The sequence below is a fragment of the Scyliorhinus torazame genome, chromosome 3 (assembly GCF_047496885.1).
Source record: "Scyliorhinus torazame isolate Kashiwa2021f chromosome 3, sScyTor2.1, whole genome shotgun sequence".
NCBI lineage: Eukaryota > Metazoa > Chordata > Chondrichthyes > Carcharhiniformes > Scyliorhinidae > Scyliorhinus > Scyliorhinus torazame.
In genome coordinates, this window is record NC_092709.1 from 354,790,247 (window position 1) to 354,803,896 (window position 13,650).

Here is a 13,650-nt window from a genome sequence, read left to right on the forward strand (position 1 = left end):
TGAGTTTTGATCCAGGAAAGCTGCCTTTAAGGGTGGTGGAGACAGATTCGATAATAACTTTCGAAAGGCAATTAGATAAATACTTGAGAAGGAAGAATTGGGACAGACCAGGTGAGTGGGACTAACTGGATGACCCTACTGGGTGCAATGGGCCGAGTGGTCTCCTTAGCTGCACCATGGTACAATTCCCCAGTTGCACTGATTTAGTTGTATTGGAAATCCAGTCCTGTTCCGGGAAGGAAGCCGGCACTGTGATCTCCAGATTCGACTGCTGAAATAGAGCACTGTGCAGCTGCATGAACTGCCAGTCGGTGGTCTTGTTGCATTAGCTCAGCAGCCCCTCATATTGAGCTCCTTCTGTCGCCCGTTACACATTGTATGATGTTCTGTGGTCCCATTCTGCAGAGCAATTTTAACAACTGATCCGAATCCTGCCTCACACGGCCAGTCCTGTTACTAACTTTTGCCTTAGTTTAATTGCTCTGTTTTATCACCTTTGCTCTTGAGTCGCCAGGTATCTTTATGATACTGCCACGTGGTTCAAGTCCGAGTATTGATCAATAATCCAATACACCGCTTAGTAAGATTTAAATCAAAGTACATTTATTATACACAGTAATCACTGCTCAAGTACAAATTCTACGTCTAAGCTACTTCTACAGCTAACAGGCCAATACAAGAACAAAAAGAACAAAGAAATGTACAGCACAGGAACAGGCCCTTCGGCCCTCCAAGCCCGTGCCGACCATGCTGCCCGACTAAACTACAATCTTCCACACTTTCTGGGTCCGTATCCCTCTATTCTCATCCTATTCATGTATTTGTCAAGATGCCCCTTAAATGTCACTATCGTCCCTGCTTCCACCACCTCCTCCGGTAGCGAGTTCCAGGCACCCACTACCCTCTGCGTAAAAAAACTTGCCTCGTACATCTACTCTAAACCTTGCCCCTCTCACCTTAAACCTATGCCCCCCTAGTAATTGACCCCTCTACCCTGGGGAAAAACCTCTGACTATCCACTCTGTCTATGCCCCTCATAATTTTGTAGATCTCTTATCAGGTCTCCCCTCAACCTCCTTAGTTCCAGTGAGAACAAACCAAGTTTATTCAACCGCTCCTCATAGCTAATGCCCTCCATACCAGGCAACATTCTGGTAAATCTCTTCTGCACCCTCTCCAAAGCCTCCACATCCTTCTGGTAGTGTGGCGACCAGAATTGAACACTATACTCCAAGTGTGGCCTAACTAAGGTTCTATACAGCTGCAACATGACTTATCAATTCTTATACTCAATGCCCCGGCCAATGAAGGCAAGCATGCCGTATACCTTCTTGACTACCTTCTCCACCTGTGTTGCCCCTTTCAGTGACCTGTGGACCTGTACTCCTAGATCTCTTTGACTTTCAATACTCTTGAGGGTTCTACCATTCACTGTATATTCCCTACCTGCATTAGACCTTCCAAAATGCATTACCTCACATTTGTCGGGATTAAATCCATCTGCCATCTCTCCGCCCAAGTCTCCAAACGGTTTAAATCCTGCTGTATCCTCTGACAGTCCTCATCGCTATCTGCAATTCCACCAACCTTTGTGTCATCTGCAAACTTACTAATCAGACCAGTTACATTTTCCTCCAAATCATTTATATATACTACAAAGAGCAAAGGTCCCAGCACTGATCCCTGTGGAACACCACTGGTCACAGCCCTCCAATTAGAAAAGCACCCTTCCATTGCTACTCTCTGCCTTCTATGACCTAGCCAGTTCTGTATCCACCATGCCAGCTCACCCCTGATCCCGTGTGACTTCACCTTTTGCACCATGAGGGACCTTGTCAAAGGCCTTACTGAAGTCCATGTAGACAACATCCACTGCCCTACCTGCATCAATCATCTTTGTGACCTCTTCGAAAAACTCTATCAAGTTAGTGAGACACGACCTCTCCTTCACAAAACCATGCTGCCTCTCACTAATACGTCCATTTGCTTCCAAATGGGAGTAGATCCTGTCTCGAAGAATTCTCTCCAGTAATTTCCCTACCACTGACGTCAGGCTCACCGGCCTGTAGTTCCCTGGATTATCCTTGCTACCCTTCTTAAACAGAGGAACAACATTAGCTATTCTCCAGTCCTCTGGGACATCACCTGAAGACAGTGAGGATCCAAAGATTTCTGTAAAGGCCTCAGCAATTTCCTCTCTAGCCTCCTTCAGTATTCTGGGGTAGGTCCCATCAGGCCCTGGGTACTTATCTACCTTAATATTTTTCAAGACGTCCCAACGCCTCGTCCTTTTGGATCTCAATGTGACCCAGGTTATCTACACACCCTTCTCCAGACTCAACATCCACCAATTCCTTCTCTTTGGTGAATACTGATGCAAAGTATTCATTTAGTACCTCGTTCATTTCCTCTGGCTCCACACATAGATTCCCTTCAGTGGGCCATCCCTTTCCCTGGCTACCCTCTTTCTTTTTATGTACGTGTAAAAAGCCTTGGATTTTCCTTAACCCTATTTGACAATGACCCGTTCTAGCTCTCCTGACTCCTTGCTCAAGTTCCTTCCTACTTTCCTTATATTCCACACAGGCTTCGTCTGTTCCCAGCCTTCTAGCCCTGACAAATGCCTCTTTTTTTCTTCTTGACGAGGCCTACAATATCTCTTGTTATCCAAGGTTCCCGAAATTTGCCGTATTTATCCTTCTTCTTCACAGGAACATGGCGGTCCTGAATTCCTCTCAACTGACACTTGAAAGCCTCCCACATGTCAGATGTTGATTTACCCTCAAACATCCGCCCCCAATCTAGGTTCTTCAGTTCCCGCCTAATATTGTTATAATTAGCCTTCCCCCAATTTAGCACATTCACCCTAGGACCACTCTTATCCTTGTCCACCAGCACTTTAAAACTTACTGAATTGTGGTCACTGTTCCCGAAATGCTCCCCTACTGAAACTTCTACCACCTGGCCGGGCTCATTCCCCAATACCAGGTCCAGTACAGCCCCTTCCCTAGTTGGACTGTCTACATATTGTTTTAGAAGCCCTCCTTGATGCTTCTTACAAACTCTGCCCCGTCTCAGCCCCTAGCACTAAATGAGTCCCAGTCAATATTGGGGAAGTTGAAGTCTCCCATTACAACCCTGTTGTTTTTACTCTTTTCCAAAATCTGTCTACCTATCTGCTCCTCTATCTCCCGCTGGCTGTTGGGAGGCCTGTAGTAAACCCCCAACATTGTGACTGCACCCTTCTTATTCCTGATTTCTACCCATATATTCTCACTACCCTCTGAGGTGTCCTCCCGTAGTATTCTCCCTAACCAGTAGCTCAACTCCGCCACCCCTTTTACAACCCCCTCTATCCCGCCTGAAACATCTAAATCCTGGAACGTTTAGCTGCCAATCCTGTCCTTCCCTCAACCAGGTCTCTGTAATGGCAACAACATCATAGTTCCAAGTACTAATCCAAGCTCTAAGTTCATCTGCTTTACCCATAATACTTCTTGCATTAGAACATATGCACTTCAGGCCCCCAGACCCGCTGTGTTCAGCAACATCTCCCTGTCTGATCTGCCTCAGAGCCATACCGGCCCTATTCCCTAGTTCTCCCTCAATGCTCTCACCTTCTGACCTATTACTCCGGTGCCCACCCCCCTGCCATACTAGTTTAAACCCTCCCATGTGACACTAGCAAACCTCGCGGCCAGGATATTTATGCCTCTCCAGTTTAGATGCAACCCGTCCTTATACAGGTCACACCTGCCCCAGAAGAGCTCCCAGTGGTCCAGATAACGGAAACCCTCCCTCCTACACCAGCTGTTTAGCCACGTGTTTAGCTGCTCTTTCTTCCTATTTCTAGCCTCACTGGCACGTGGCACAGGGAGTAATCCCGAGATTACAACCCTAGAGGTCCTGTCTTTTAACTTTCTGCCTAGCTCCCTGAACTCCTGTTCCCTTCCCTTCCTCATGCCCCTTCCTGCCTATGTTGTTAGTACCAATATGTACAACGACCTCTGCCTGTTTGCCCTCCCCCTTCAGGATGCCCGCTACCCATTCGGAGACATCCTGGACCCTGGCACCAGGGAGGCAACATCCCATCCTGGAGTCTCTTCCACGTCCACAGAAGTGCCTATCTGTGCTCCTGACTATAGAGTCCCCTATGACTATTGCTCTTCTGTGCTTTGACCCTCCCTTCTGAACATCAGAGCCAGCCGTGGTGCCACTGCTCTGGCTGCTGCTGTTTTCCCCTGATAGGCTATCCCCCCTGACAGTATCCAAAGGGGTATACCTGTTCGAGAGGGGGACAACCACAGGGGATTCCTGCACTGACTGCCTGCCCTTTCTGGTGGTCACCCATTTCTCTGCCTGCACCTTGGGTGTGACCATATTTATATAACTGCGATCTATGACGCTTTCCGCCCCCTGCATGCTCCTGAGTGCATCCAATTGCTGCTCCAACCGAACCATGCGGTCTGTGAGGAGCTCCAGTTGGGTGCAATTTCTGCAGATGAAGCCATCTGGGACGCTGGAAGCCTCCCGGACCTGCCACATCTCACAGTCAGAGCATTGCACCCCTCTAACTGACATTGCGTCAATTAATTAGTAAATTAAAGTTAAAAGTTTTTTAAAAAAGTTACCGTTAACTATCTGTTTCCTAGCACTAGATTTCTGCTATATACGTGAAAGCTAAATAAAGTACTCTCTGATCTCTGGCTTAGATACACCTCTCAATTATAATTAAGTTAAAAGTAATTATGTTTAATTAGTTTAACAATGCTTAATTTTTTTAATTTAGTGTAGCCAATCAGGTCACAGCTTTACTGTGATGTCACTTCAGTTTCCCCCCCCCACCCCACACACAATTTGAAACGGTAATAAAAATAAATAAAAATAACTTACATTTCCAGGTTCTCAGATGCTGTATGGTTCTCTCCCTGCAGATTAAAAGTTACAGGCCAGAAGAAAGAGAACAAAACAGTAGGGAAAAAGCACCTTCTCCTCCCACTGTGCACCGAATTACCTCACTGCACCAAATTACCAAGTTCCAACTTCCCACTCTGGATGTGTCTCACTCAGGATGTGTCTCCTCCACTTGCGCAAATCATAGAATTGTTACACAGGAGGAGGCCATTTGACCTAATATCTCCTTATGTGAGGGCAGCACGGTGGCGCAGAGGGTTAGCACTGCTGCCTCACGGCGCTGAGGTCCCAGGTTCGATCCTGGCCCTGGGTCACTGTCTGTGTGGAGTTTGCACATTCTCCCCGTGTTTGCGTGGGTTTCACCCCCACAACCCAAAGATGTGCAGGGTAGGTGGATTGAACACGCTAAATTGCCCCTTAATTGGAAAAAATGAATTGGGTAAATCTCCTTATGTGGCTCAGTGCCAGGGAGGTAGGTTTGACAAGCATCAAAAAGGAGGGAGAGAGGTTTAGGGAGGGAATTCCCGTGCTTGGGGCTGAGGCAACTAAAGGTACAGCCACCAATGGGCAGTGTTTAAAATTGGGGCCACTGAAGAGGTCAGAATGAGAGGAGTGAATGTCTTTCAGAGGGTTGCAGAGCTGGAGGAGATGACAGAGATAGAATGGAAATGGCAGTGGTTAGGTATACTGTGGCATCGTGCTACAGTCGCTGGACTTGTAATCCAGAGGCCCAGGATAATGCTCTGGGGACCTGGGTTCGAATCACACCACGGCAGGTGGTGGAATTTTAGCTCAATAAAATATTTGGAATTGAAAGTCTTAACGATGCCCACGAAACCATCGTCGATTGTCATATAAACCCACCTGGTGCACTAATGTCCTTTCGGGCAGGAAATCTGCCAACCTGACCTGGTCTGGCCTACATGTGACTTCAGACCCACAGCAATGTGGTTGACTCTTAAATGTCCTCTGAAATGGCCGAGCAAGCCTCTCAGTTAGAACATAGAACAGTACACACACACACACACACTCTCACACACACACACGCTTCACACACTCCCTCTCACATACATACACACACACTCTCTCTCTCGGACTGTTACTCTCGTTCACTGACTCTTTCAAACCCACCCTCTCTCTCACACTCACTCACTCTCACACAAACTCACTTGATCTCACTCACTTATTCACTCTCACATCCACTCTCTTGCACCCCTCTCCTCTCTCTCCATCTCACACACTCTTTCTCTCAAACTCACTCTCACAAACCCCACTCTCACACGCGCATACACACTCAATCACTTACTCACATACACTCTCTCAAACTCACTCGCTCACTCACATACACACTCACTCACTTACTCACACGCACACACATTCACTCACACTCACTCACAGACACACTCTCACTCACACACGCACACAAACACATTCACTCACTCACACGCGCAGACACTCGATCACTTACTCACAAACAATCTCTCTCAAACTCACTCTCACTCACTCACTCACTCTCACACACAAACACACACTCTCTCAAACTCACTTACTCTCACTGATTCTCTCATACACTCATACACACGCACACTCTCTCCCTCTCTCGCACTCACTCACTCTCTCACGCACTCACTCTCCCACACTCTCTCCCACACACACACTCTCTCCTCGCACTCGCTCTCTCACGCACTCGCTCTCCCATACACACACACTCTCTCTCCTCGCACTCGCTCTCTCACATACACTCACTCTCCCATACACACAGTCTCTCTCTCTCTCCTCACACTCGCTGTCTCACACACACTCACTCTCACATACACACACACTCTCTCTCTCTCTCTCTCTCAAATTAATTTACTCTCACTGACTCATTCTCACACTCTCTCATTCACACATACACACACTCTTACTCTCTCATTCTATCACACTCACACTCTCTCACACACACTCTCTCACACATACACACCCACACACACACATACCTTCACTCGCACACACACTGTCTCATTCACTCATTCGCACTCACCAACACACACACATTCATTCACTCTCTCTCACACACACGCACTCTCATTTGCACTCACACTCTCTCACACACACACACACACACTCTCACATACACACACACACACACACTCTCACATACACACACACACGTTCACTCACACTCACGAACACACACACACATTCAAAAGACACGTTTTCTCTGCAATAATTTTCATGTGATCATTTTTGAATTTGATCATAAGGGCAGCACGGTAGCACAGTGGTTAGCACTGTTGCTTCACAGTTCCAGGGTCCCAGGTTTGATTTCCGGCTTGGGCCACTGTCATTGCGGAGTCTGCACGTTCTCTCCGTGTCTGCGTGGGTTTCCTCCGGGTGCTCCGGTTTCCTCCCACACATCCCGAAAGACGTGCTGTTAGGTGAATTGGACATTCTGAATTCTCCCTCTGTGTACCCGAACAGGCGCCTGAGTGTGGCGACTAGGAGCTTTTCACAGTAACTTCATTGCAGTGTTAATGTAAGCCTATTTGTGACAATAATAAAGATTATTACAATATTATTAATAGAACAAAATATCATGATTCAGACATTGCTGCCAGAGGGAGAGGGTGGTTGAGGCAAACAGTACAGCTGAATTGAAGCTAGCAAAGGAAATAGAAGGATTTGCCGCTCACATTAGAAGAACAAGGATGGGAGGAGGCTTGAGCTGAGCATAAATACCAGTATAGACTGACTGGGCTGAATGGTCTGTTCTGTGCTGTACATTTTATGTAATTCTATTTAATTAAATGCAGTGCCCACTTTATCTCTGTCATACAGTTCAGTGATCTTTTGGTAAACCGAGATGACAAAGTATGATAGACCCATTTCCATCAGCCTGTCTTCAGGGGCCACGAAACACAGATGATGTCAAGTGGCACGTGACGATATGGTTTATCCATTCTCTCTGTACTATAGTTCCTGCAACCACCTCCGGACTCTTGCTGCCCGATTGGAAACCAAGCCTATTCTTCCAAACAGGGAACTTGTGTTTATCTGAGCGACCCGCACTCCTCGTGAGCCTAGAAAGTTAAAATCCTTCCCCCTGCTTCATCATCTTCTTTCTCACAGCTGACTTTCCCACCGAGCCTTTGCATCATTTGCAAACATGGATTCATTGCCCCCAGTCTCCTCACCTAACGCATCAATATGGATTGTAAGTAGCTGAGGCCCAAGCACTGATTCTTGCACTACCCCAATAATTACAACTTGGCAACCCCAAAATATTCCAATTCTTCCTCTTCCCTGCTTTCTGTCATGCTGATATAGCATCTCCAATCCCCTGGGCTCCTCCAGCCAGTATAACCATCTTCATCACGTGGTTTCAGAGATGAAGAAGGTCTCAGCGGGGTGAGCGCTGGGCTGCCGAGGAGCAATAAAAGGAGTGAGGATAACATTGGGTGTAGACCTGTAGCAGGACTGGCCAGAGTCTGTGGTACGGTGTCCCAGATGACCCAACGGGCAGAAGAGGCCTTTGGGAGGTGGGGGACTGCTCCTAATTAACTCCAGATTCTGACACAACATATTTTATGGTCCTCAGATCTATCTACAGAATCTGGGAATTAACCAGTCACCAGGGAGCATCTTAGGGCCGAAAGGACCATCGAGACAGCTGGATTTTACCCCAGTGGAGTTGAAAAGACTGAGACAAGCAGTTGCAGAAACAACAAAAGGATTTCAGGATGCAGAAGGTAAGACCTCGGGCAGCATATTTGGCTATGGGGCCTGTATTGAGTGAGGTTGGAGTGTGTGTTGACTGAGGAATGAGGGAGGAATGAGGTCTGTACTCTGTGGATGGTGAGATTGGAGTGTCTATTCAGTGAAGAGTGAGATTGGAGTATCTATTCAGTAAAGAGTGAGGCTGGAGTGTCTATTCAGTGAAGAGTGAGATTGGAGTGCCTATTCAGTGAAGAGTGAGGCTGGAGTGTCCATTCAGTGAAGAGTGAGGCTGGAGTGTCTATTCAGTGAAGAGTGAGGCTGGAGTGTCCATTCAGTGAAGATTGACATTGGAGTGTCTATTCAGTGAAGAGTGAGATTTGAGTGACAATTCATTGAAGAGTGAGATTTGAGTGAATATTCAGTGAAGAGTGAGATTGGAGTGTATATTCAGTGAAGCGTGAGATTGGAGAGTCTATTCAGTGAAGAGTGAGATTGGAGCGTCTATTCAGTGAAGAGTGAGGCTGGAATGTCTATTCAGTGAAGAGTGAGATTGGAGTGTCTATTCAGTGAAGAGTGAGGCTGGAGTGTCTATTCAGTGAAGAGTGAGATTGGAGTGTCTATTCAGTGAAGAGTGAGGCTGGAGTGTCTATTCAGTGAAGAGTGAGGCTGGAGTGTCTATTCAGTGAAGAGTGAGGCTGGAGTGTCTGTTCAGTGAAGAGTGAGATTGGAGTGTCTGTTCAGTGAAGAGTGAGATTGGAGCGTCTATTCAGTGAAGAGTGAGATTGGAGTGTCGATTCAGTGAAGAGTGAGGCTGGAGTGTCTATTCAGTGAAGAGTGAGATTGGAGTGTCTATTCAGTGAAGAGTGAGATTGGAGTGTCTGTTCAGTGAAGAGTGAGATTGGAGCGTCTATTCAGTGAAGAGTGAGATTGGAGAGTCTATTCAGTGACGATTGATATTGGAGTGTCTGTTCAGTGAAGAATGAGATTGGAGTGTCTATTCAGTGAAGAACATAGAACATGCAGTGCAGAAGGAGGCCATTCGGCCCATTGAGTCTGCACCGATCCACTTAAGCCCTCACTTCCACCCTATCCCCGTAACCCAATAACCCCTCCTAACCTTTTTGCTCATTCAGAGTGAGGTTGGCGTGTCTGTCCAGTAGAGATTTATTTCTGATTTATGTCAGATGACTGAACTTGCAAAACATTCCCGTTATATGCCCTCACTCTTTAATTCATTTGTGACCAAGAAGTTATTAATTCCCGTCTTGAACAAAACCAGCTTCCACATACTGATGACTCTCAGTTCTACCTCTTCACCACCTCTCTCGACTCTGGCTTGTCGATCTGCCCCTCTGACATTATATCGGATTAATAGAAAATTCCTCCTGTTAAATGTTGCAAAGGCAAAAGGTATTGACTCGTTTTCCTGTCGCCCACTCCATCCCTTTCTTTGACCTCTGGGGGTGAATCTGCCCATTTGTGACCATGATATCCACTCCCTCATCAATACTGCCTGCTGCCAACTACTGCACAAGGTCTGTAGCAGTTCCAGAAAATGGTTCACCACCACCATCTCGCAATGTAACTGGGAACATGGAGAATTGCATGCCTTCCAGTGATGCACACATCCGGCTAATGAATAAATTAATCTTATTTTCTGGGAGAGAAATTGCCACATTGACAACTGTCGTCCCTGCTGAGGTGAGCTAATAAACTATAGACCAGGGCCCAAGCTGGTCTGTATGACCGCTCAGTTATCCAAAAGACCTTGCTCCCAGACACCAGGAAAAAGGATCATATTTTCCACTCCTATTTTCCGAAAAATAAAAATGCTAGGATTTTATAATTGTTTCATTAACACTGAGAGGTGGATCTTTAGATGTTGTTAATTTGCTGATGCTGACCTTTAAATTGCAGGACCCTGTTTGTTGGATCATGTTTCAAGATGCAGTTTCAACACTGATACCCTGACCCACAGCACGTCCATTACCATGGGCTCTGACAGAGGCCGGGACACCCCGAATCGGACCGATTTGTCACCGGGGCTGGTCACACATCCAGCTGTCAGTCAGTGCAGCTCTGTGTGTCCTTCTGTCACCAGACAGCTAGACTTCAACCAGCATGCAGGCCACACGCAGCTGATCCCGGACCACTTCCCTGAAGGGGAAGGCAAACCAAGCCTTCCATTGCTGAATGCGACAGCGAGCCTGAACACCAAGGCTGTTTCCAGGAGAGTTGGGCGGCCTTCACACGGTTTTGAAAGCGTCCCTGAAGCTGTCACCCATGAGCCCGGGCCATTCTGCCCCTCCCCTGGCAGCAAGAGACTGCCCGCTGACGCTTCTGCTTCTGGTGTCCAAATGATTGGAGAGGGGGTGGAGGCCTTCTCACCCGGCACACGCAGCTGGAGACTCTCTCACCCGCACCATGAGGATGAATTCATCGGTTTGAAGACTCTGACTGAGATCCGTAAGCTGCTCGGTGAAACAGGAACTCCTCTGACCAACCAGCAGGGCTCCATCACTTCACACTTCCTTCCAGATAAACTCAGCTCCAATAGCGACGAGATTGCAACGCTGGCAAAGGATGGAGAGAGTGAGTTTCCTCCTCAATGGGCAGTCACAAGTCCACGGTCTAACAGGCTTTTGGGGGAAGGTCCCAGAACAGGAGTGGGTCAAGGTCACAGGACACCTCCCACGGTCTGGAACACCAGCAGCATTGCTCACACACTCCCAGGAGAGGGGGATTGGCAGGAGCCCCGCGAGAGACGAGCCATAACCGCAGGCGGAGAAGGAGCGACACAGCCAGCCTTGGTTTCCCGTGTGGGCAGAGCTGAACCTGAGGGGTGTAGCTGGGCCACTGCTGCTCGATCGGGCACTGAGCAATGGGCAGGGTTTTCTGGATCCTGCTCGCACCCCATCAAACTGACTGCGTCCAAACCACGAACACCCCTGTCCCTTCCTCAATTCGCTGGCCATCCTGAGAGGGCCCACGTGCTCAGAGACGACAGCAGGGCCGGTGGAGGACATGAGGAGGACAGCAGTACTGACTCATTAGCTGCACGAGTATCCAGCCTGCTCCGAGATCAAAGTCATGCAACACTGGAAAGTAATCACATCAGCATTGCAGACAAAGGGATACACAGAATACACGGTGAGAGAATCAGTTAGCAGCCTTGGAAATCCTTGTATTCACTTCCTGTTTATATTGTCATCACCAGGTAACAAGCTGTCCTGGGGTGTTTGATGGGGACAGTGTCGAGGGAGCTTTACTCTGTATCTAACCCCGTGCTGTACCTGTCCTGGGGGTGTTTGATGGGGACAGTGTAGAGGGAGCTTTACTCTGTATCTAACCCCGTGCTGTACCTGTCCTGGGAGTGTTTGATGGGGACAGTGCAGAGGGAGCTTTACTCTGTATCTAACCCCGTGCTGTACCTGTCCTGGGAGTGTTTGATGGGGACAGTGTAGAGGGAGCTTTACTCTGTATCTAACCCCGTGCTGTACCTGTCCTGGGTGTGTTTGATGGGGACAGTGTAGAGGGAGCTTTACTCTGTATCTAACCCCGTGCTGTATCTGTCCTGGGAGTGTTTTATGGGACAGTGTAGAGGGAGCTTTACTCTGTATCTAACCCCGTGCTGTACCTGTCCTGGGGATGTTTGATGGGGACAGCGCAGAGGGAACTTTACTCTCTATCTAATCCTGTGCTGTACCTGTCCTGGCCGTGTTTGATGGGACAGTGTAGAAGGGGCTAACTCTGTATCTAACTCCGTGCTGTACCTGTCCTGGGGGTGTTTGATGGGGACAGTGTAGAGGGAGCTTTACTCTGTATCTAACCCTCTGCTGTAACTGTCCTGGGGGTGTTTGAGGGGACAGTGCAGAGGGAGCTTTACCCTGTATCTAACTCCATGCTGTACCTGTCATAGAATTTACAATGCAGAAGGAGGCCATTCGGCCCATCGAGTCTGCACCGGCTCTTGGAAAGAGCACCCTACCCAAGGTCAACACCTCCACCCTATCCCCATAACCCAGTAACCACCCAACACTAAGGGCAATTTTGGACACTAAGGGCAATTTATCATGGCCAATCCACCTAACCCGCACATCCTTGGACTGTGGGAGGAAACCGGAGCACCCGGAGGAAACCCACGCACACACGGGGGGGATGTGCAGACTCCGCACAGACAGTGACCCAAGCCGGAATCGAACCTGGGACCCTGGAGCTGTGAAGCAATTGTGCTATCCACAAGGCTACCGTGCTGCCCTGGGAGTGTTTGATGGGGACAGTGTAGAGAGAGCTTTACTCTGTATCTGACCCCGTGCTGTACCTGTCCTGGGAGTGTTTGATGGGGAGAGTGTAGAGGGAGCTTTACTCTGTATCTCACCCCGTGCTGTACCTGTCCTGGGAGTGTTGGATGGGGACAGTGTAGAGGGAGCTTTACTCTGTATCTGACCCCGTGCTGTACCTGTCCTGGGAGTGTTTGATGGGGACAGTGTAGAGGGAGCTTTACTCTGTATCTAACCCCGTGCTGTACCTGTCCTGGGAGTGTTTGATGGGGACAGTGTAGAGGGAGCTTTACTCTGTATCTAACCCCGTGCTGTACCTGTCCTGGGAGTGTTTGATGGGGACAGTGTAGAGGGAGCTTTACTCTGTATCTAACCCCGTGCTGTACCTGTCCTGGGAGTGTTTGATGGGGACAGTGTAGAGGGAGCTTTACTCTGTATCTAACCCCGTGCTGTACCTGTCCTGGGAGTGTTTGATGGGGAGAGTGTAGAGGGAGCTTTACTCTGTATCTAACCCCGTGCTGTACCTGTCCTGGGAGTGTTTGATAAGGACAGTGTAGAGGGAGCTTTACTCTGTATCTAACCCTGTGCTGTACCTGTCCTGTTAGTTTTTGATGGGGACAGTGTAGACGGAGCTTTACTCTGTATCTAACCCCGTGCTGTACCTGTCCTGTTAGTTTTTGATGGGGACAGTGTAGACGGAGCTTTACTCTGTATCTAACCCCGTGCTGTACATGTCCTGGGAGTGTTTGATGGGGAC

At 48.3% G+C, this 13,650-nt stretch overlaps 1 protein-coding gene across 4 annotated transcripts in view; it reads left to right on the forward strand.

Annotated features, from left to right (window-relative positions):
- LOC140409349 (uncharacterized) overlaps window positions 1–13,650 on the forward strand; it is a 96,834-nt gene that overhangs the window by 44,607 nt on the left and 38,577 nt on the right. For all 4 annotated transcript variants that reach the window (XM_072497770.1, XM_072497771.1, XM_072497772.1 and 1 more), the window contains 2 exons: window positions 8,495–8,645; window positions 10,531–11,763. In XM_072497770.1, the coding sequence (XP_072353871.1) occupies window positions 8,495–8,645; window positions 10,531–11,763 (1,384 nt within the window). The remainder of the gene's footprint in view (window positions 1–8,494; window positions 8,646–10,530; window positions 11,764–13,650) is intronic.